The sequence below is a fragment of the Amblyomma maculatum genome, chromosome 3 (assembly GCF_055883805.1).
Source record: "Amblyomma maculatum isolate TAMU_Amacu chromosome 3, ASM5588380v1, whole genome shotgun sequence".
Taxonomy (NCBI): Eukaryota; Metazoa; Arthropoda; class Arachnida; order Ixodida; family Ixodidae; genus Amblyomma; species Amblyomma maculatum.
This window is the reverse complement of record NC_139346.1, coordinates 171,342,468-171,363,869: the sequence shown is the minus strand read 5'-3', so window position 1 is coordinate 171,363,869 and position 21,402 is coordinate 171,342,468. Positions and strand designations below refer to the sequence as shown.

The following is a 21,402-nucleotide window of genomic DNA, read 5'->3' as shown; positions in this document are numbered from 1 at the left end:
GTGTTGATGTCAGTAGCCGTGACGTTCTGCTGGCAAGAGCTGCTAATTCGTATAGTTCCTATGAGATGGGAAATCAGCCCATCACGAAGCTTGGATTCCGAGTCAGACGCGTTGTTCGTAAGTCATGCAGGCACATTCGTACTGCCATGGTACCGCTGAAGTCCACGTTGTTTTGGCAAGGGGCGCTGGGGTGTTGGACGCTGGGAAATGTTTTTCTGTCATATCACGCTGGTGGGAAGCGCACATTTTTTGATTGGGAGGCCAATTTTGCGGCATCTTGGAATGTGAAATCGCAATTTTCTTTTTTTCTTTTTTTTTTTTCGTTATACCCAGTGTTCATTACAACTGCAGCCGTTATATCAGTGGGTTCTACTGGACCGAAACCGAAAGTGAGAATACGAAGCGATGTGCTAGTTGTGTAAACGCATTATATCGTCTTAAAATTACAAGACAGTGCAAGAAAGGAGCCATTTGCATCAGTATCTTCACTGTTATTATTAACCACTGTACCCTGGATTTCTGGAGGGAAAAAAAAAATTACGTGTGGCTCACAAGCGCGGACTTCCCCAAACGGCATTGATATCAGTTACGAGCGCGACGTCGCGTGCACGCTGAACACCTGTGGTGGTGTTGCGCCGCTTTATCATAGCGTAATTTTTGTGATAGTCAAAGCGTGATTCCTTTCAACGGCTATTCGCGGCAATGTCCGAAAGTACAACACTGTACGCTGTGATCTCAGTCCTTTGTACATTACTTTACTTTGACTTGGCGAGTGGAAAAGGCAAGTGCGCATATTCCATACAAGCCTTCGAGAGCGCATTGTGTACTGTGAAGCGCTCACACATTTGAAAGGACACAGGCAGTGATATGTTCACATAACACTGTCAACTTTCTCCAAGAAAAGAGTTGCATTGTTGCTTTTGTTGCTTCGCATGCTGCAGTGTTTTGGAGAGTCCTTTGTCACACGTTGCGTTTCTTTTTCTGTGCATATCTGTGCGGATACGGAATTCAGATCAAACAATAAGAACAGTTTCTACTGACAGAGAGCGAGAGGAGTGACTCTCGTTCTCTGTCCCTGTCGTATGTTGCTAAAACGATGTTTAAATGCCCGCATCAACAAGCCCGAGTTTCTATCTTATTGGCTGCCATTACTGTCGCGAGCTTGCGCGCGCGAACTCTTTTATTGCGAAAGCAATACTCCTCGCAGTTTGAGCCTTCAGCGTGGAACGGCGGTGACCACCATTGACCTTTGGCCTTTAGACGACCCCAAGCTGGCAGGAGCTGCCAACTTGGGTCTCTCGTTTCACATGGGACGGTTATGTCAGAATCAGCCTGCCAAGACTCCGGCATTCATGTTACTCCTAGAGCCCAATAAGGCACGTGCATACGGCTTGGTTAAAGAGGGGCTTTATGTGTAGGCTGGCAGGAGCTGCCGACTTGAGTCTCTCGTTTCACATGGGACGCTTATGTTAGAATCAGCCTGCCAGGACCCCGGCATTCACGTTACTCCTAGAGCCCAATAAGGCACGTTCATACGGCTTGGTTAAAGCGGGGGTTTATGTGTGGGCTGGGGAAGAAGAAGAATTAGAAGAATGCTCAGTCACCCGCAGCTATTGCTTTCGCTCAATATTCGGTTCAGCAGGGTTGAACTCTTCTAATTTTTTTGTAAGCTACGAAACGATCAAATCACAAGACCAGCCAAAAAGCGCTCCTGCTTGTCATCCCTGACTGGCGGACATATTGATCAAAGAAAATTGGTGATATTATTGGTTTGGTTAGTTTTATGGCTTGATGGTTACATAATTTGGCCCCGGTGTGGTACCAGCCAGGGTTTAAATCAATTGAGACGTGCGACAGCAATGTTTGGCATAGGTTTGCATGATGGTTTAGCACTGGTGGACTGGCACAGAGTTGATAATTTGTTTCTGAAAAAAAGAAAGGTGCAGTATCTCTCACTGTATAGAGGTCATTTGAACTTCCAACAATACTTACAATTAATGGCATAAAATTGGGAGTACATAAGTTGTTGGCTCAAATCTCTGGTTCAAGCTAGCCTCCAGCTTGACTGGCATATGAAGGCTAAATGGGAATCAAAATGGTGTGACACAACCCTGAATCCTGCGCAAAAAAAGATGTCACAATTTTGATAACATGTCGCATTACATTACTGGTATCGCTTCCTGCTGACACACCACTCGTAAGGCTTTCACCTTAGAACTGCAATGCCCTCACTGACACCGCCCTTTGCACTGATATAGACATACGAAAATTTAGTAGCAAGCTGAAGTTCTACAGTCATTCTCGCTACTGCTCCTCATTATTTGTTAGCACATCAACTTAATGCAGAATAGGAAATGGCGTGCAGCTGTGAGTGTCTATGGGTTCTGCAGGATGGCACGTTATGATGTAATGAAAGAAAAGGTGAATGAAATTATTCACTTCATTTGTTACAGCACCATTGTGAATGGTAGATGGCCAAAATGAATCCTTTATTGCTGTACTGATCGACTGAAGGCACTGATTCATGTTTTTCAGTTGAGTTTTGCAAAAAACACCTAATGGGTGGGAAAAATTAGGTATCGCAGTAGTAGTTTGGAGTCAGGCAGCTTCTTTATGTTTATTTTCAAAAACTGCATGCAAGGGCAGGCTTAGCTACAAAAGTCCAGTTGATCGACCTGTTGCATGTCTATTGCACACTCTGAAATTGCACCTCATTAGATCATTCCTTGCGAAAATGCATCCCACATCTTTGATATAGACAAAGTAAGACTATGAAAGTGTGCGTGAGAATTAACGTCTGTTCATATCTTATGAATGCTCTTTCCAGAACCTGTCAGTGAGAGGTCATCTCGGGACTGGTATCCCAGCACCTATACCACAACACTATGTGGGGGCGTGCTAGCAGTCCTCTTTTTTGTTGTTGCACGGGAAAAGCTCAACCTCTCCAAAATAAAGGTAACTGCAGCATATTGTTCGATATCTGCCTTTTCTTCATCTTTTACCTTTTATTATGTGAAGGTACTTATTGTGAAACCACCTTCTTCACATTGCAGACTCATGACCCTTTCAAGCAAAAGAAAAGAAAATGCAATGGAAGGTCTGTGAAGATTCTCTATGGGACGCAGACGGGAAATGCAAAGGTGTGTCATGTAAAGAGTAGACATTTATTCTAGAGCTCATTCCTTTTTCAGCTCATTGTTTTGTTTGAAATATGTTGTGCAGACTGAAGGGCATACATTTTGACTGATTTTATTTATTTGTGTATAAGGCGTCACAATATATATATATGAATACTGTAGCCCTCACTTGCGAGCCATTGCAGGAAAGTAATTGTAAGAAAGAAAAAAGGCACTGATGATGCAACTTGAGTAATCAGAGCGTGAATACAGAATCAGCAACAACAAAAAAATTAACAAAAAGAAGTATGCAAGGTGCAGAGCCATTAGGCTTTCCATAATTTCAAAAATGAATTATCAAAACCAGTCATAAACACAGGTCTTAAATCTTTGCTTTAACTTTAGTTATATTTGAACAGAATCAGAATAGCAATTTGTTTTTCCTTTGTGGAAAAATAGGAAAACTCGTCACAGTTCTTCAGCACAGGTGAAAAGAAGATGCTTAAATTATATTTTATTAGCTGAAGTTACTTGCATGAATTTATGTTGAATAGCTCTGCATACAGGGAAGAGAAGTCTAATCACATGCATATTTAATTTAGTGCCAAATTGCAAAACAGTTGCATGTTACATACATGCTTACTGTTGTTTATGTTCTCTTTATATGCTGTAGTTCTAGCTCTGTATATTTTGTGAGTAGTTGCGAGAAAGTAGCTATGTCTTGCAGAAGTTATGCAGTGGTTCATGATTGGGACTGCTTTCCAATGTATGAAAGCAATGCGGCGATGGCTTAGTGGTAGCATGCGACACCTAAGTTTCAAGGGCAACCCTAGTGGCTCCATCTTGATGCTGACAAAATGAAAAAAAAAAAGAACAAAAAGCTTGTTATCAAGATTTCAGTTCAATTAAGAAACGCGTTGAAATAAATCCAAACCTTTTCGTTGTCACCTTCGGCATACCCTGCATCGTTTCTTTAACATGTGAAAATCATCGGTCATCATCAGTCAGGCTCAAAAGATTACAACATTTGAATAAATTTTGTTTATTTATTTTATTTTTATTTTATTTTTTATTTTATTTTTTTTTTATTTATAAAGATTTCAGTTCAATTAAGAAACGCGTTGAAATAAATCCAAACCTTTTCGTTGTCACCTTCGGCATACCCTGCATCGTTTCTTTAACATGTGAAAATCATCGGTCATCATCAGTCAGGCTCAAAAGATTACAACATTTGAATAAATTTTGTTTATTTATTTTAGCAGTACTTCCAGCCTTTAGGAGAAAGCTTCTGATAAGAGGGGAAGTTGTGTTAAAGTGCATTGAGAGGAACAAACTTAAGAGGGCTGTAATGTAAAAGAAAGCACGATAACATAATGCCCATGACATACTTCAACAAGACGAAGCATCACACTAGTCAACAGTGATAAACAACAGGAGAAAAAAACTAAACTTTTGTTTTCATCAGGAAACAGTGTTTAGTAACGGCATTCTTTCATTTGTTCCAGATTTTGGCTGAAAAACTTGCGGCTGAATTAGATGCCTTGGAGTACAATGTTGACATTGTCAACTTGAAACATGTGGAGCCAGAAGAATGCTTGCTTGGCCAGGTGAGCTTTTCTCTTAGCTATAACAGCAGCTTGATGAAGTAAATACTCTGACAAACCGGCCATTTACTGATGCATTAGCACTACTACCTGCATTCTTGCAAAAACCTAATTCCTGAATCCGATTTCGCTTATGTGACCGGCAGAAAGAAACAAACAAAACAAGAAAAAAAACGAGCAAACTTCGTCGAGCCTGGATTTTGATTGAACAGGTCAGCTTCACTGGTCGGAGCACAAGAGCGCTATGCTTTTGCGGCAGCTGGTCACCCCTCATGGTTAACTACCACTTTCTCACTCTGTGCTGTGCATGTTATCTTCGTCAACTTCCATCCATGCGCTCTGGATTCAGAACACACCGCTATCGCATCGCCCTCTTACAGTTCGTTAAATGGTACCAAAATTTTATAGGGCATTATCACTAAGGTCCCTAGCCACCAATTTCACTGATCTTTGCCTGAAGCCTCACCTTGAGGTTCTAGCCTCGAACCGAAAGCGACATGCTAGCACGTATATTGTCACATAGTCGTTTAGACACGCTGCAAATTTCACATTTGACCGACTCGGTTAAATTGGCTGTTTTTCTATTTCTTGTCTTTTTTTAACCGGTTGTACCACTTGCAGCCCTTGAAACCCTTGAGATCGTCTCTCTTTCCCTCTGTGGAGTTTTTTTTCCCCCTGCTGATTTTCTTGTTTGCTGTAATGGCTATCTTAGGGAGCATCCTTGCATCAAATCAAAGCCTCTGCTGCGAGTTCAACGTGTAACTAGTTAAGGCCATAAGCTTGTAAAACTGGTAATGGTGACCGGTATGCATGAATATTTTGTTGATGAAACAAGGCCATTAGTTTTAGCTATTACGCCATGCTAATTTGGTTACTGTAACATCTGTATTTCCAGTAAACGTGCCTTTTAATGGTGGTCAAGTAGAGTGATCACGCTTTGGGTTCACACGTGCAGGTAAAAGCAAAGGGGCTTTGCGTCTTCATTGTGTCAACATATGTGGACGGATCCCCACCTGATGAAGCAACATGGTTCTATGACTGGCTCAAGGACACATATGCTGATTTCCGGGTGCAAAAATACTACCTGCAGGGCCTCTGTTATGCCATCTATGGGCTTGGAGACTCAGCCTATGGTGACAGTTACAACAAGGTACTATATTCTTACCAGCATAGGCTTGGGCTTTTTTTTTTTGCTGCCAGCTATTCCAGTGGTATGGTACATAACACGAGCTTTTTTCTTTGATTCAGCATTGCTTAGTTGAAGGAGCTAGTTCCTTCTCACCCCTTTTTTTTTTTTATGTTACACTTGACAGTTTTTTCAAAACCTTTAATTTGGCACTGACACATATGATATCTAAAGTGCTAGTGTATTGTACAAGGTAATAGTGTCCCCCCTCAGTTTTTAACCTTTCATTGGTTCCGAGGGAAATCGCATGATGCTCCATGCTTTGTTTGTTACGTTTGGCTGGGTCACCATTTTTTAAGGGGAGGCGAAATGCAAAAGACTGTGCAGTGTGAATCACGGCACAGATCATAAACAGAATACCCTTTTGGTGGTCATCATTTACATTTTTTTTTATTATTGAAACGGAAGATCAAAAAGGCATGAAGCCTTCCTTTGAATGTTTGATTTGTACCTAAGGCAGCATGTCATTACAAACTTGTCTTTATCTCATTTTGTGTTTTTTCGCAACCCTTTTTGTTTGTCCCAGGTTGCAAAAGATGTGGACTTCTGGCTTTCCAGGCTGCATGCAACGCGTGCGGTGCCTCTGTGCCTTAATGACGAAAGCCACGATGAAGGGAAATATGGTGAGACAGTCTTAAGCCTTTTTGCTGTATAGGAGAATTCAGCTGTAATATAATGACATTTTTTCTTTGTGTTAAAAGTTGAAGGTATGATGTCGCAGCAATATGCTCAAATTGATTGGTATACAGGTGTCATTTGTTTACATTTGTCTCTCACAGGATCAACAATTTGCTGATGTGTATTTTGTTTTTCATAGTTAACAGCAGGAAACCATGAATAGTACCGCTGAAGATCGCATTGAAGAAACATTGAGAAAGCCTTACCTTTCCTACATTTTGCTAACTGTTGCAGGATTTCATATGCTTAGGTTTATAAACACTTTGCAGAATTTTCTTCATTTTTTCTCTGCTTTTTTCCTTTTCACTAAGGAACTGGCAAGTTTTCAGCTTGGAAAGAGGACGTTGTGGCTTACCTGAGAGGACGCCCATCTGCTGCAATCTTGCCCGCTAAGCCCCCTGCGCCTGTGAGCAACTCTTATTGCTTTTCTGAAAACTCTGCATGCATGCTTAGGTTGGCATTTAAGACTTGAAACTTTGAGGCTGCACCGATTAGATCACAGTAAACTACCTACAATGCCGTTTGAGAGAAGCTGAGGTGAAACAACTCCGTTAGAGTACAATTATATTCAGCTTTAGGACATTTCTTTGTGGTATGCAACTGTGTTTGCCACTTCTGCTTTGCTACTTATGTTTTGAACTTAATTAGAACGGATGACTTTTTGGGTTTGTTGCAGGAGGAGCCTGTGGCTTATGAAAGCTCAAGTGATGAAGGCGAGCCAGAAGTGGTTGACCTTGAAGACCTTGGGAATGTTGGAAATGCCATTAAGTTGAAGGTTGGTGCAGTTGGTTATCCAGTGATAGATAGTCGATGATTCACTGCTTCGTGGATTGTGAAGTGTTTTTAAAATCAAACTGGTATAAGTGATGTAAAAAAATGCTGTCCCCCTTAAAACTGTTTGCAAGTGACTGCATTAGCTACGAGAAAATATGTTCACCATTTGGTCTGGCAGTCCTGCAAAGTGACCTCAGTAGTGTAGCAAACTGGTGTGAACACAGGAATATAAGGGTAAGTATCTGTAAATGTAATCATGCCTGCTTTTTAAACTAAGTGTCATGGCTTCAAACCATGTGTGGTTGAAAGCACAGTGATGACAAGTACATTTGAATTGAACTCCCTAGTAGTTTATTTTATGGAAACTATGGAAACGGGAGGCGTGCATTTGGTGCACACTATCCAGAGCAAATAAAACTTTATAATAATAGGAACACCCAAGAGGCATAGAATGATGTCAGGTGCTTTATACTTTCTTTCTTAAGAGACTCTGTCTGCTGTTTTCATTACAAGATGTGCTCACAATATCAGCTTTCAACAAACCTCATCTCATCCCTTGTAGTATCGTCACAAATTATCGCAATGGGTGCTTGGTGCACCGGAATCTGTGGCACCATAAAAAAAGGGTCTGGCCACACGTGGCTTCGCTACCCCAAAGCTGAAGCTACTTGAATTCAGCCATGCTTGCATCCCATGTTTCTTTGTTTCACAAAAGCAATTCACTCTATCAATAAACTGCTGGTTTTTAACAGCGAGTTTTGAAGCCTTCCATAGTTTCATCGTGCCTTTAATGTTGCCACTCGCTTGAGACATTAATTTAGCTCAGGCTATATATAGCAGATTTTTGAAGGGCAGATAATGCATTAGTAACTTCTGTTTTATTTCTTCTATTTTTCTGAGCACCCATTAACTCTCATAACTTTTTCGAACATGCTTTTCGTAGTGGTGTATGAGATTTGGAACTCAGCTGCACCTGAGTTGGACATAAAGCAAGCGTTAACCAGCTAGCACGCACTTGTGGGATAGTAAGCTTTCTACTTGATTGCTGACTGGCAAAATCGGCCTTTACAATGTGCAGGGGAAACAGCAGCTGCCCAAGACAGCCCGAAGTGGAGGGGAAGGCGAGCGGCGGGACATGCTGACCCCACTACTGCGGCAGTCATTGGGAAAACAGGGCTACCGGCTGATTGGATCTCATTCGGGGGTGAAGCTGTGCCGCTGGACCAAGGCTATGCTGCGCGGTCGCGGTGGATGCTACAAACACAGCTTCTATGGCATCGACTCGCACCGCTGCATGGAGGCCACTCCAAGCCTTGCCTGCGCCAACAAGTGCGTCTTCTGTTGGAGGTAAGCACCAGTGGTTTGCAGCCCAAGTGCTTACTTGCTTTCTTCTCAGTGTAGGCCTAATTGGAAAGTGTAGGCCTAAGTGACAATGCATAAGTGGCAAGGCCATTCTGTAGGCCTTGTGTAGGAGGGACTGTCAACATTGACCATAACATGTCGCGTGATTAAGGTGGAAATAAAAAGACCTTGCCTCATAGTAGTACTATATCGATTGAGCATGCCAGTATTTGAGAAACGAGGATTTGCAATTAATTTAGCTCTGAAAATCACATAAATTAAAGTGAAATGTCTCGCAAACAAACGCCGTTATCATATCTGTATTGCATACCAAGTAACCACAGCCCGGAAAAAAATGATTTCCTTAGTGCACAGTGTTGCTATTTCGTCTAGGAGTGCTCGCCACATTACATTATATTTTCACTTATCCAGTCTGCGCTTCATTACAAAAAAACAATTCTTTCTCATCATTAGCGATATGTTTTTCGCTTTTGTTGCTAGATGACGCCACCGTTTAACTTTTTTTTGGTGAAGTGGTAACCATGGTTGACAAAAACTTTTCCTGATGAGCTATGCTTCCGTGGGCTATAACATTCTTGAGTGTGGAAACTGAAATAGGCTCTACTCTGTACTAAATGTGTCTAATTACTTTTTGTCAGATGAGATTTATATTAGTTTTTTGTACATCACTTTTACCGGCACATAATTGGCATTGTGTTCACTGATCATGGTTTTTAGCATCGAACTCGATAAAAATGGGCTCATTATAGCACTGCACTGATAACTGTGCACTGATCAAAATATTACTGGTCAAAATATTCTACAGCGTTTTTAGCACAACTGTTGTGTAATAAATCACTTTAAACAGCAAGCTTTTTGTTGTATCGAAAAAAAATAGGGCACTTAAAAATCTAATGCTCACTCCCTTTTAACTTATTACATGCGCGCGTTGCTTCCCTACATGCCCTTTCTGCCGGTCCTTTCAGAAAACCTGCTGCAATTCGCATTGCATAGTTCGAAATTTCTAAAATTTCCCTCTTTACTAGACTGCATGCTCACTTGTGTTGAAAAATTGATGATACATTAATGCAAGTTTTGTTCAGTGCCAAGTTTGGCAATTGATTTTTGCACTGTACCTGAATCTTTGTTTGCACTGGTATTGTTAATGTGTGAAGTTTTACATTGTTTTAATATGAGTTGGCATTTTTGTGAAAAACGACTTTATTGGAGAGGAATTCATTCATTGATATGAAAAGTTCAAAGTATAACTTTCTTGGTGTGACTCAGTCTTTAAAAGATAAAACATTCATCTTTCTTTGTGTTTTCAATAAAGTCAGTGTTCGGAGGATTTGATTGTTTTTCAATGCATTTCAGGCATCACACGAATCCTGTGGGAACTGAGTGGAAATGGAACATGGACCCTCCAGAGATGATTGTGGAGAATGCGCTCAACCATCACTACAAGATGATCGATGAGTTCAAAGGTAAAAAATAGTGGTATTTTCTGTCTAGGAATCTGAGAAATTCCATAATCGTTTAATACCCACAAGGTTGATTTTGATGCCTTGTCGTGGAGAGGAAATATAACTTTTTTTTTTTTCCTCTGAATTCTCTGAAAGTCTGAATTTTAATTTTTTAAAAGAGGTCCACTTAATTCAAGCTACTTCACTTAATTGGAAATAATTTTGTGTTCATTTCGAAATATCAAGAGTTTTCTGTACAACACAGAGGCCCTGCAGTTGAGATAATTTTGTGATCAATTTCGCTGCCTGTTTTTTCGCAAAAATAAAAGCATCTTAATCTGAATAAAATGAATGTGCACTCCTGCAACCATATGTTCAAAAATTCCAGTTTCCCTTTTTCGATCGGCGCATTTTGTAAGTAATAGCTGTGCTGTGCCTTTCAACGGACAGCCAGAACGAATTGAAATTGGCCTGCGCTGGTAATTCATCCTGTTCTGGTGGCAAAAAAGGATACATTGAATGAAAACTGAGTCTTTGTAAGCTAGAAAAGATAAGCATACAAGCATCACTACCAATTTTTGCATTTCAAGCCTGGTTTCTTCAGTAGTGTGTTTTTAGGACGAACGCCAAAGCAACCACAGAGAGCCAAACAGTGAACAGTGAATTTTGCTAAGAATTATGTCCTTAGTGTCCATTTTAATTCTTGGCGTGTTGTAGGGGTGCCTGGTGTGCTGCGAGAGCGGCTCGACGAGGGTCGGCGAGTGCGTCACTGTGCCCTGTCCCTGGTGGGGGAGCCCATCATGTATCCAGAGATTGGGAAGCTGGTGCGGCTGCTCCATGACCGGGGCATCTCGACCTTCCTGGTGACCAATGCCCAATTCCCTGAGGCCCTGCGCTCGCTAGGGCCTGTCACACAGCTGTACGTATCGGTCGATGCGAGCAGTCGCGAGGCGCTAAAGCGCATCGACCGACCTCTCTTCCCCGACTTCTGGCAACGTTTCCAGGACAGCCTCACGGCCCTGGCTGATAAGGTGAGGGTTGGTCACTTGGGTCATTGCAGTGCACTGTGATGTGTATTGCCATGGCATTCCTTCCTCGAAATCGCTTCGCTATATCCGCTATTTTGTTGTATCTGGACTATGAAAGAAAGAGACAAATTTGAGTAAATTGTTTTATCTTCACTGAACGAAGTGGTCCAGCGTTCCCTGAATACGTTTTGCAAGTGCGGTGTTCAGAATTGCGGCCTCCATACCGTCCAACTGCGAACCAATGTTCTGCTCTGAAGTCCCGAGGTACAGTCTTTGTCAGAAGTGTAGAACCCAGGGGGTCTGCTTCTGAGCCACTTCGTGTGTCTTGGAATACATTTTGTATTGTTCCGAAACTCTTGACGGTAAGAAGATTTTTTGTCCTGCCATGTCCAATGGAGAGGATCTCCACTGACGGTAAATCAACGCCGCCACACGGCTTGGAAGCAGACCGCCGGGGCTCTACACTTTTGTGTAAACAGCTGCGATGACCGCTGGCGCAACCAACGTCGTCGCAGTCACTCTAGGAGGTGCTATCCGTCCCTCCCATGACGACTTCGTCAATCGTGATGTCCTCCATGGCAACAAGTTTGTCGTCGGTGGAAATGAAGTCCATGTGGGACAGACCTGGAGGCACACGGTCCAACTTGTTAGCGGACTCCCATAGCTGCTCCAAGCAGGCTGTCGTGGCACAACCATCAGCTGTTGCAGCGATGTCAACCGCGGCAGCTTCGTCCTCAGCAGGCGCCGTGTCCGCGCTGCTGCTTCGGGAGAAGCCAGCTTTCTTAAAGCAGTGAGCAATAGTCAGGTGCTTCACGTCCCTCCAGGCTCTGCTTGCAAAATAAATGGCCTTCACCAAAGGGACCTTCATCTCGGCCACATTGTCGGCAGAGTGAACATCGATCAAAAGGCGCTCGGTCACTCGGCGCTGGTAGTGGACCTTGAAGCTGGCGATAATCCCTTGGTACATAAGTTGCAGCTTGGCAACTTGGCGAAGCCCAAGTCCTTAGCCTTCACTAGTATGATGGGTCCACTGAGCGGGATGTTCTTTGATCAGGCATCCAAGAACCACCTGTAAAGTGTGGCTTCTACATCGGCGTATGCCACCGCACCGGATCCTCTTTCAGTCCCCGCTGCCAATGGCGTCGTCGAGAATGGCGTCGATCTTGCTGCCGTTCTTGATTATCGTTGAGAGTGTGGACTGTGCGATTTCATACTTCCATGTGATATCACTCTTAATGTTTCGGCGCACTTCGTCCAGAATGCCACGCTTAGTCTTCAATGACAACACTTTTCTCTTGCTTGTTGAGATGCTGGGGCTTGCAAAACTAGACATTGCTGAGAAATCGAAGGGTCGGGTCCGAGAAAGGGGATAACTGAGTAGGTCCATTGTTTAAAAATTGTCCTGGCAAATTCGGGTCATGAGATATCAAAAGTAAGAAGCGGAACAAAGCTGGAAGGCGTAATGACGTCAGCGAGAGAAGCACATACAAAGATCCATGAAAGCGGAAGAAACACTCTCGCTTCTCTCATTCTTTCTCACTCCTGCGATGATTTCTCCCTGACTCTCTCTCCTGGGCCCAGAACCGAGTGGAGAGAAATTCAATAACTGCGATTCGCTCAGTCGACTGCTGCTCCGTGACGTCATCGAAAATTGCCTTTTATTTTCTTACCTTTTTTACCTCCCACGCAACCGGTTCGACGGGACGCCGCATCACGAAGACGACAAGCCAAGTTATGCAGTGAAGCAACCTTTCGCTTCGCGGGAGTGCAGACGACACTGCGCATGCGGCCATCAGCTAAATTTTGTCCTCATGTTCGCACAAAAATTTGCCTGAAGGCGTAAAAGTCTCCTGATTGATACATTATTTTTTATTTGGTACAAAATCACTTCGCTATATTCGCTGATGTTCGCTTATTTACTTCATTAAAACTGGACCCAAGTTGTATTGAAAACACAAAAATGGGAATGGGAAATTGAACTTCCTTCGTTATAACCGCTGTTTCCCTATAAGTGGCTTCGCTATAACCGGGCTAGACTGTATAATGTAGTTTTAGAGTACAGCTCTTATGCACCCGTTCGGAGGTTGAGCCGTATCTCCGTTGGTGCCGTTGCCTGTGTAACTGAGCGAAAGAGAGTCACGAGCCAAATAGAAATTTTCTTTGGCTCGTGAAAAATGAAGAGTGCTTTGTAACTGCGCATGCATACATGAAGAATCTCCCAAATTCTTTGCCTCAATATGTCGCAAGAATGCTTAATTATAGCTACACTCAAATTTTGCATTAGGGAGTATCGTAATTGTCCTTAGAAAAATTGTTTTCTTTTGAAAATCTCCCAAGAGCAACTTGTAAACTTATCTGATACGGCAACACTAAATTGAGACACAACAGGTGAGCCTCAAAATTTGGACTGAATTTTGGTTTACTGCTAAATAAATGAAATGCTTATGTGTCCTCTCTCATGTGGAAAACCACTGAGATTGAGGCTAGTTAGACATGGTTGCTCTGACTCGTCATTATACAGCTGCTGGACTAAATAGGACTATAGGCTATTTTATTATTGTTGAATGAGTATTGACCCTGTTGAGAACATTGAGTCTTGTTTTTTGCTTTTGCTTTTTTATTTTCTTCTGTTTATTGCTTCCTTGTTGCATATATATTTGCCTTTCTATTGGTTATGTTATTCCTTTCTTGGTATTACCATTTTGCACAATGCTGCATTAATGTGCAGGCCTTTTTCTACCCAGGAGTCTACTCAACACCTTCAGCATAAGACCAATGTCTAGTATAAGTGGACTAAAAAAAAAATTATGAATAATAATAATTGGTTGCTTCACAGGAAAGGAAAAGCGCAGTATCTGTCACACTTGTTCTGTGGACACCTGAACCACGCCGTGAAGGAAGGGAGAAAGGTAGGAGTGAAAGTAAAAAGAGAGAAACGGGTGCCTCCTTAGCATCTTGACCACCTGGGGATCTTTAGCGTGCACTGACTTTGCAGAGCACACGAGCGCATTTTTGTTTCGCTTACATCGAACGCACACACCGGCAGTTGAGATCAAACCCGGGTACACCGGTACAGTAGTCGGGCATCTTAACCACTGCACCACAGGGGTGGGACAAAAAAAAAAAGTTTCTGATGAAAAATTCAGGTTTTTTTCTGTCTGTGTTTTTAATATGGACCCTCACCCCAGTCGCCTATTTCTTGTGGGGGCCGTCTACCTTGAGTCGACATTTGTTTTTCATCACGCATTTGAGCACTGTTGGTTTTATTTTTGAACATCATTTCTTGCCGAGATTAGGAATGCAGTCGGAGCATAAAAAGAAAGCATAGAGCATCGTGCACTTCATCTTACATGATTTCCTGGATTTGTAGTTAAACCTTAATGTTGCAAACACAAATAGTACAAATTTATGGTTGCATCAAACGCTTGCCAAATGTATTTGGCAGATGTGTGCAATTTTTACTTTATATAACAAACATGTTTTGCTTATAAACAGACATATCAGTGATTTCTGCTTGGATGGAAGGCGGTAGACTGCGCTGTACCGCACAAGTGACTAGCGGCACCACTGCAGATGCTTGCACTATGGTTCGTGCTTTTATATCTCGCTCTCACCATTGGTGTAGAGGCACAAAGGGATTGTGGTCAGGGGGGTTGGCATCAGTTTATTTATGCCTCTCGCACCCATTGAGAGCACCCCGGAAGAACTCGGTGCACACGGTTGTAGTCTCGGCAGTAACTGACGTGAGAGATGCCATCAACCTAGCTTGCGCAAAGCCTGCCACCGCTGCATGTTGGAAGCGCCGCACAGGGAAGCCAACTAAACTGCATTTTGGTGCTCTGTTTTCCATGGCCTCTGTTATTGCTGCGAGCACCTTTGAAGCAGCGCTGCATTTAAAAATGCTCTCTTTCTGCTTTGTAGTGGAGGTTTGCTTCTTTGCATTAACGAGATTCGAGCGCTTTCTTCAAAATTGCTGACGCTGACAATCAGCATCCCCCCCCTTTTTTTTTTCTTCTTTGAATTCACATGGGCCTTTGTTTGGGAATGTCAGCTGATGCCTTACCATGAATTTCAACCTTTTTGTTGCCGTTTTTTTTTTTTTCATTATGCATGTGTTATTGTATTATACTGACGAGTAAGACGCTACTGTAGCCTTTTGAATTCATTTTTCTGTTCTTTTCCCCCCCCTAATGTTAGGGCCAAAGAACAGTCTACAGGCTGACCCTGGTAAAAGAATGGAATATGGATGAGATGCAAGGCTACGCCAACCTCGTAGTGCTAGGAAAACCTGACTTCATCGAGATCAAGGTACTGTTATTTTCAAAGATGGACAAGCATTGTCCTCATATAAAATGATAAATGTGCTTATTTTTGTTGTCAGCGTATCACCAGAACTCCCTTTCCCGACTTCTGTTGTCTCAAAGTTTGACAACTCTGGTGTGGACTAAGTTCAGAGAGTCTGGCGCTTAGTGCAGAGCTCTAGAGTGAATAGTTGCAGTGCTTTGCTGGAAAGCTGTGTTAAGTTTTACTGTACTTGCTCGTCACTGAAACCTCTGCAACACCGTTTCTGAATGCCAGAATAAAAGAATGCTAAAAATATGATCACCTTTTTCCCCAGGTGACGCAGACTATTGGCTCAATATTGGCACTAGGTTGGCAATGCACTGGTCCTATGTTGGACCGGACATTGTGAATGCAGCGCCAGTATTGGACCAATGATTATGCTGCCTGGGTCATATGTTAGGTGTTCTGCAGCGCAGTATTCTCATGTGTGGCCTCTGGTGATGGCGTGCAGGGTGTGACCTACTGTGGGGAGTCCAAGGGCAGCAACCTGACCATGCATAATGTGCCCTGGCACGAAGAGGTGCTCTCCTTTGTCAAGCAGCTGGTGGCACTGCTGCCCGACTATAGCATTGCCTCGGAACACGAACACTCCAACTGCGCCCTCATAGCGCATCACAAGGTGAGTGGTGGCCAAATAAGTGCGTGGGCTGTTGTGTGGCAAGCCGAGTGGTAACGCACACGGTAATGGGTGCCCCGAACTTAACCGTGTCAAAGCTCCCGTGGTTCAAATCGTTTTGATGGTTACTGTTGCCAGCTCAGGCTGTGCTCATTGGCTTTGGATGTCCTCGGTGCCCTAATTTCAGTTTGAAATTCCAGTTGACTTAAGGCTTGAAACTGTAAACTTAAGACTTGCCAGCAAACTGTCTGTGGCTGAGGATGCCTGTTGTTATTCAAGATGTGCACGAAGGCAGGGTTAAAAAGACGACTGGCCTTTCTGACTGGGCTTATCTGACTCGTTCTTTATTTAACAATATTCTTTTATCACAGTTTTAGGTAGTATATAGTTAATTTAGTCGTTTCATATCCCCTAATTGCCCTCACAACGCACTAACTACAAACCATGCATTTACTCATTACATTTAGAAATGCCCTATGCACCAGTATTAATTTTATCACATCACTCAAAACCTGGTATTGCTCATTATCTTATCCAAGGCTGACCACAAATTTTGTGTGTGGCACTCTTTGGCCACAGGCGCCTTTGCATAGAAAAAGTCTACCTTCGTCATTGTCAACAGTGAAAGTAAAAAAGCTGCAGTGTTCCCTCCCGCATAGGCTCACTTTGTCTCAATTGCTTCAAGAATTTGGCTTTTCCCCTGCACCTCATGAGCCTAGTTGGTGAACTCGCTTTATCTCAAAGAACAGCAAAAATAAAAACTTGCACTGAATTCATAGTTTGGTCCCAAGTATAGCATGAGATGCTTTGCATTATATATCTGTAAGTGCACTAGTATTGCTTTCAAGAGATGCAAGTGTCGTTACCCATCCCGTAAAAGCTTGCGGCACGCTTCTGCTTGAACCGCACACATCGCTTAACGGACGAGCATCATTTAGCAGATGGAGTAGGAAGTGTTTCAAGGCATCAGCACAGTTTCGTTCGTCACGAAATTTGAGAGAATTCCGACAAAATGAATCTCATTCCCGTCATTTTAATATCCCTGCGCGTAAAAAAAACATTGTACAGCTGCCAACATGTTGAAATCCACACTTTTTCGTCAGTTCATGGGTAGCTAGGTGCCTTCTTCAAGATGAGTGAAACGTAAGCCATCTTGTAGCGTCTGGACATGAGGGACTCAAAAAAGTGCCAGGTTGAGCTCGCAATTGCTTCGGGGCCTTCTTTAATTGTGGGCTTCCTTTCTTTCCTTGTATAGTGAGGTTTACTGTGCTTGAGGCCTTTGTTCGAGTGCATTGTGAGAACTTAAGGTCAAGGTCACAGAATCCACTGATGGTGCAAGGCAAGAATGTTGGGCCCACACGCAAGTGTGCTGGCATTGGGTGAAGGCTGTGTTTTACCGAAAAGTAAAAAAAAAAAAAAAAAAAGGCTTGTGCTGCTCGCAAGACTGTTGCTTTCAGTACTAGGATTGATGCCTTCATTAGTCTATAGGAGTAGTGGTAATTATCTGTGTACTAGTGATAACGAAGTTGCACTTACCGCTGTGAAAACTTTTTTCTTTCTCTAGTTTCGCATGAATGGACAGTGGCACACATGGATCGACTATGAGCGCTTCCATGAGCTGGTGCAGAGGTTCTACAAGACGGGCGAGTTGTTCAGCTCTCTTGATTATGCAGCACCGCTTCCTCCCTGGGCTGTGTTTGGGGCGAGAGAGCGGGGCTTTGACCCCAGTGACACCAGGATGCTCCGCAAGTCCAAGAAGGACATCAGTGGCTGCTAGCCTAACACCCAGCTCTTAGCAGCAGGCGGCAGTTACATCATCACAGACCTGCTAGGATATTCAAGCAGCACTGTCACAAGAGTGGCACCAAAGAAGGTTGACGGACTGCAGTGTAAACATGTTCTGCACTCCTCTTGCGTGATGTTGTGCGGCGATCCAGATGTTATGGCAACAGATAGCTGCTGACGCTATGCCACGTGAATAATGGTTGTCGCTTGTCCGGCACAGCAGGCAGTTGCCCTGGAATGAGACGTCACCACTAACTTGCCTTCTCACTGTGCCGAAAAAGAGACTGGTGAAGAATGATGGTTGTCGCTTGTCAGGCACAGCAGGCAGTTGCCCTGGAATGAGACGTCACTACTAACTTGCCTTCTCACTGTGCCGAAAAAGAGACTGGTGAAGTTTGTTCCGAACATTGATACCTGGAGCAGAGAAAGTCTTTCGGTGAGCCATCCAAGCCCAGCTTTTATACCTTTTTGTCCTCTGAGGTGTATTCTCTGTGTTGGGATGTGGATGAGGGGTGAGCGTCTTTCATGCTAGTACTATTATTTAAGGCATGCATTATCTACACATCGTTTCAGGCCTTCATGGGCGACTGCTGGATTGTTGTGAATTATTTAAGGCAACAAAAACTTGTCAAGCCCTCCCTTTTCTTTTTTTTTGCCCTTTTCATATTCATACCTGTCTCTTGGGGCTAAATTTGAAATTGAATTTCAGCGTAAAACTAATCTTAACGCTATGTTTAACAGCCTGTGATAGTTTAATGAGCCTTTAATAAACTGCATGCTGCCTCTGTTGTTACCCCTGTGATCTTCACATGGTAACGGATGGTGTGATTTATGTAGCCATTTCCTGTATCATTTTTATTCTCTAATGAGGTCCTTTGTAGGCATTGCTTGTCCTGTTCTCAGCATTGACAGTGACAGTAGTAGTAGACAGACTTCTGTGGCATTGTATAATGCTGAAGGGCTGATAGTATGCTTAGTTATTTAATTTTATGGTAACCAAAAGCAGGGTGAGGGATGGGGGGTGCTAAGTATAGTCACATCCTTCCTTTGTGCATGTTTTTTGTTGCACTATTAGTTACCATACAAAGCTTTGAATGGGCATTTTGAGGATTGAAGTTATGATCTTTCGTATGGAATTTTTCCTTACTTATTGTAGTGCACAGTGGGGAGGGACGCTCTCGCGTGCACACTACCAGTATTGTGGGCATTTCAGATAGTACACGCGATAACATTCTGCACGAGGTGGTAATATGTGTGCGAGTACAGCTGGATATTGCAACGTCTTTTGTGCATAATGTGGAATGAGGAGACTGGTCCCATTGTATGTCGTGCCAATATTTGCGAGCCTCGCTGCAAGCTGTGCAAAATTGCGTGCATCAGGGCATTTTATTCAGTTTCTTGCCCACGCATACAACCATTAACCTCTTTGACTTATGTTTGTGTGTGTGCCTTTTTCTTCTTGTGGGTGTGACTTTTTCTTGTCGTCTGTGTTTCTTGTTGAAATGCGCTTGAATGTGTTGTTTGACCAAAGAACCCTTATCGGTTGTAAAGTGAGAGATTCAGCCTTAATCATAAATTATGCTCATCCATAAAATCTAGGACATCAGTTCACATTACGCTTCTCTGCCTGACTAAAACCCTGGACTTGTATAAAAGCCATATTTTGGAATGCAGAGATAGAAACTTTCTCTGCAAAGTGTAGATGCAAGTTTCATGTATACGTGGTACAGTTTTCATAATGGCTGTTTTTGCACGGTAATATCGTTTACAGCGATTAACGAAAAAGCAGGATTACTGTTTCTATTGCAGCACTTACTGCGCTTTCTGTAATGTTTAATTTGTTGTGCAGTGGATCAGAAAGCATAATGGATTCGGATCTGTTGTAGATTTCTCTCAAAGTGGCATGTGAGCATATACTGGCTTGTAGTGTAGGCCTTGCACCATTTTATTTTGTGGTACTACTGCATTTCTTTATTTTGGCTTGTCATAGTTTCTGAATGAACTTCTAGCCGACGTCACCAGTATGCATCAGCTGGCCCACTGAGAAAAGCATATTCCTTGTCTGGGTGCACTCCAGGATTTTCTTTTATACCTTAATTCTGTTCTCCTCAGTGGAGCAAGAACTTTGTTTTCCTCTTTTTGTGTGTGCATATGTGTGTGTATGGGGGGGGGAGGGGTTCATTTTGAAGTGTGGCGCTGTCATCACGATCGCTGTCATTTGCGGATACACAAAGCATAGCGAAGGACATCTCTGCCAGTGTACGCCAAAAAAAATGTCAGCAGTTTCTCTTTCATTAAATATAAAAATTATATGCAGAAATTAAACAATGTTTTAATTTAAAAATTCTTCTTAACCGCCACCTTTCTGAAGAAGTTCTTAAAAAATAACATATCAAGTTATGTCAGGGTGAACAATCAAAAAATATTCTGGAGTATACAAGCTGGTCTCCAAAATGTCTACTGTCACATCCAGCAGTTTCATGCTTCTAGCTGCAAATCTTTTTAGGTTATTGATTTAGTGTTTAATATCAAATTATCAGCACTCAGGTCCCATGGTGTTCGCGGCATTCAGGAAAGCAGTGTTTTTACTCTCAAAAACAACTGGGCATTGCATACCTTGTAGTATACCTTTGTTCCCTTTCTTCAAATGCTGGATCATTGTAGCATAACTGGCAATTTATTAATTTTCCTGTTTTCTGGGACTTGCGATACAAGCTTGCGCAAGGTGCAGTAGAGGTGTGCCCTTGTTCAACAGGGTGAAAGCCAAAAATTTACTCTAAGAACTTGGAGGTAATTCAAGAATCTGTGGGTGAGCTTCCCGACCGTTTGAAAGAGGATGAAGCTGTGGGCGCAACTGGCGTCAATACAGTAGAAGAAGGAGGAGCTGGTCCAACTTTTCCACACCCAACTTGCCGACATCATAGATCATAGTCTTCAATTGAGACAACTTCAGTAATGTTATTTTGCAGTGCGCATACTCATCCAGTGTTTAAGTGTGGTAGTCTGCGATTTTGGTTAAAACAAAAGAAATAAAAAAAAATAGTATAGTTGTACTTATAACTTCCTGGGGGGGGGCAGTTCTTGAATTTTTATTCAGCAGCTGGTGCACCACGTGCAAAGACAGCTGTGACTATGAGAGGAAAGGCAGTGGAGATAGGCTTGGTGACATGTGCGAGATGTAATATAAAGCCAAAAGGATGTCGCCTTGTTTGTACTTAGGGAGAAGTCTACATAATTGGGTTGGACGAAAGGCAGTAAAATTCAGATTGAGATTTGAGATGCCCTGTAACTATTGCTTCATTGGAACCAAAAAACTGCTTGAAACCTAAGTTTTTAGTGTAGTTGGTTTTTAAGCTGCAATAAATTGAACATTGCTGTGAGTTCTGATTCCTGCAGTTTTTGAATTTGTTTTTGCTTCTCTCAGTTGTCGTAGAAACCAATACTTTCATTTCTGTGTGGTGGCTAGT

The 21,402-nt window shown here is 42.7% G+C and overlaps 1 protein-coding gene across 2 annotated transcripts; it reads left to right on the top strand.

Annotated features, from left to right (window-relative positions):
- LOC146196919 (S-adenosyl-L-methionine-dependent tRNA 4-demethylwyosine synthase TYW1-like) lies at positions 1-21,315 on the top strand. Of its 2 annotated transcripts, none has more exons than XM_084598628.1 (14): positions 1-117; positions 2,828-2,955; positions 3,054-3,140; positions 4,622-4,723; positions 5,676-5,870; positions 6,433-6,529; positions 6,896-6,990; positions 7,261-7,359; positions 8,437-8,705; positions 10,074-10,183; positions 10,880-11,193; positions 15,388-15,498; positions 15,986-16,153; positions 17,715-21,315. In XM_084598628.1, the coding sequence occupies exons 1-14, from the start codon at positions 66-68 to the stop codon at positions 17,925-17,927; spliced, it is 2,040 nt and encodes a 679-aa protein (XP_084454754.1). In that variant the 5' UTR covers positions 1-65; the 3' UTR covers positions 17,928-21,315. The 2 variants fall into 2 exon arrangements, with proteins under 2 accessions (XP_084454754.1, XP_084454753.1); XM_084598627.1 differs by lacking the exon at positions 1-117 and adding an exon at positions 570-781.
- The last annotated feature ends 87 nt before the right edge of the window (positions 21,316-21,402 follow it).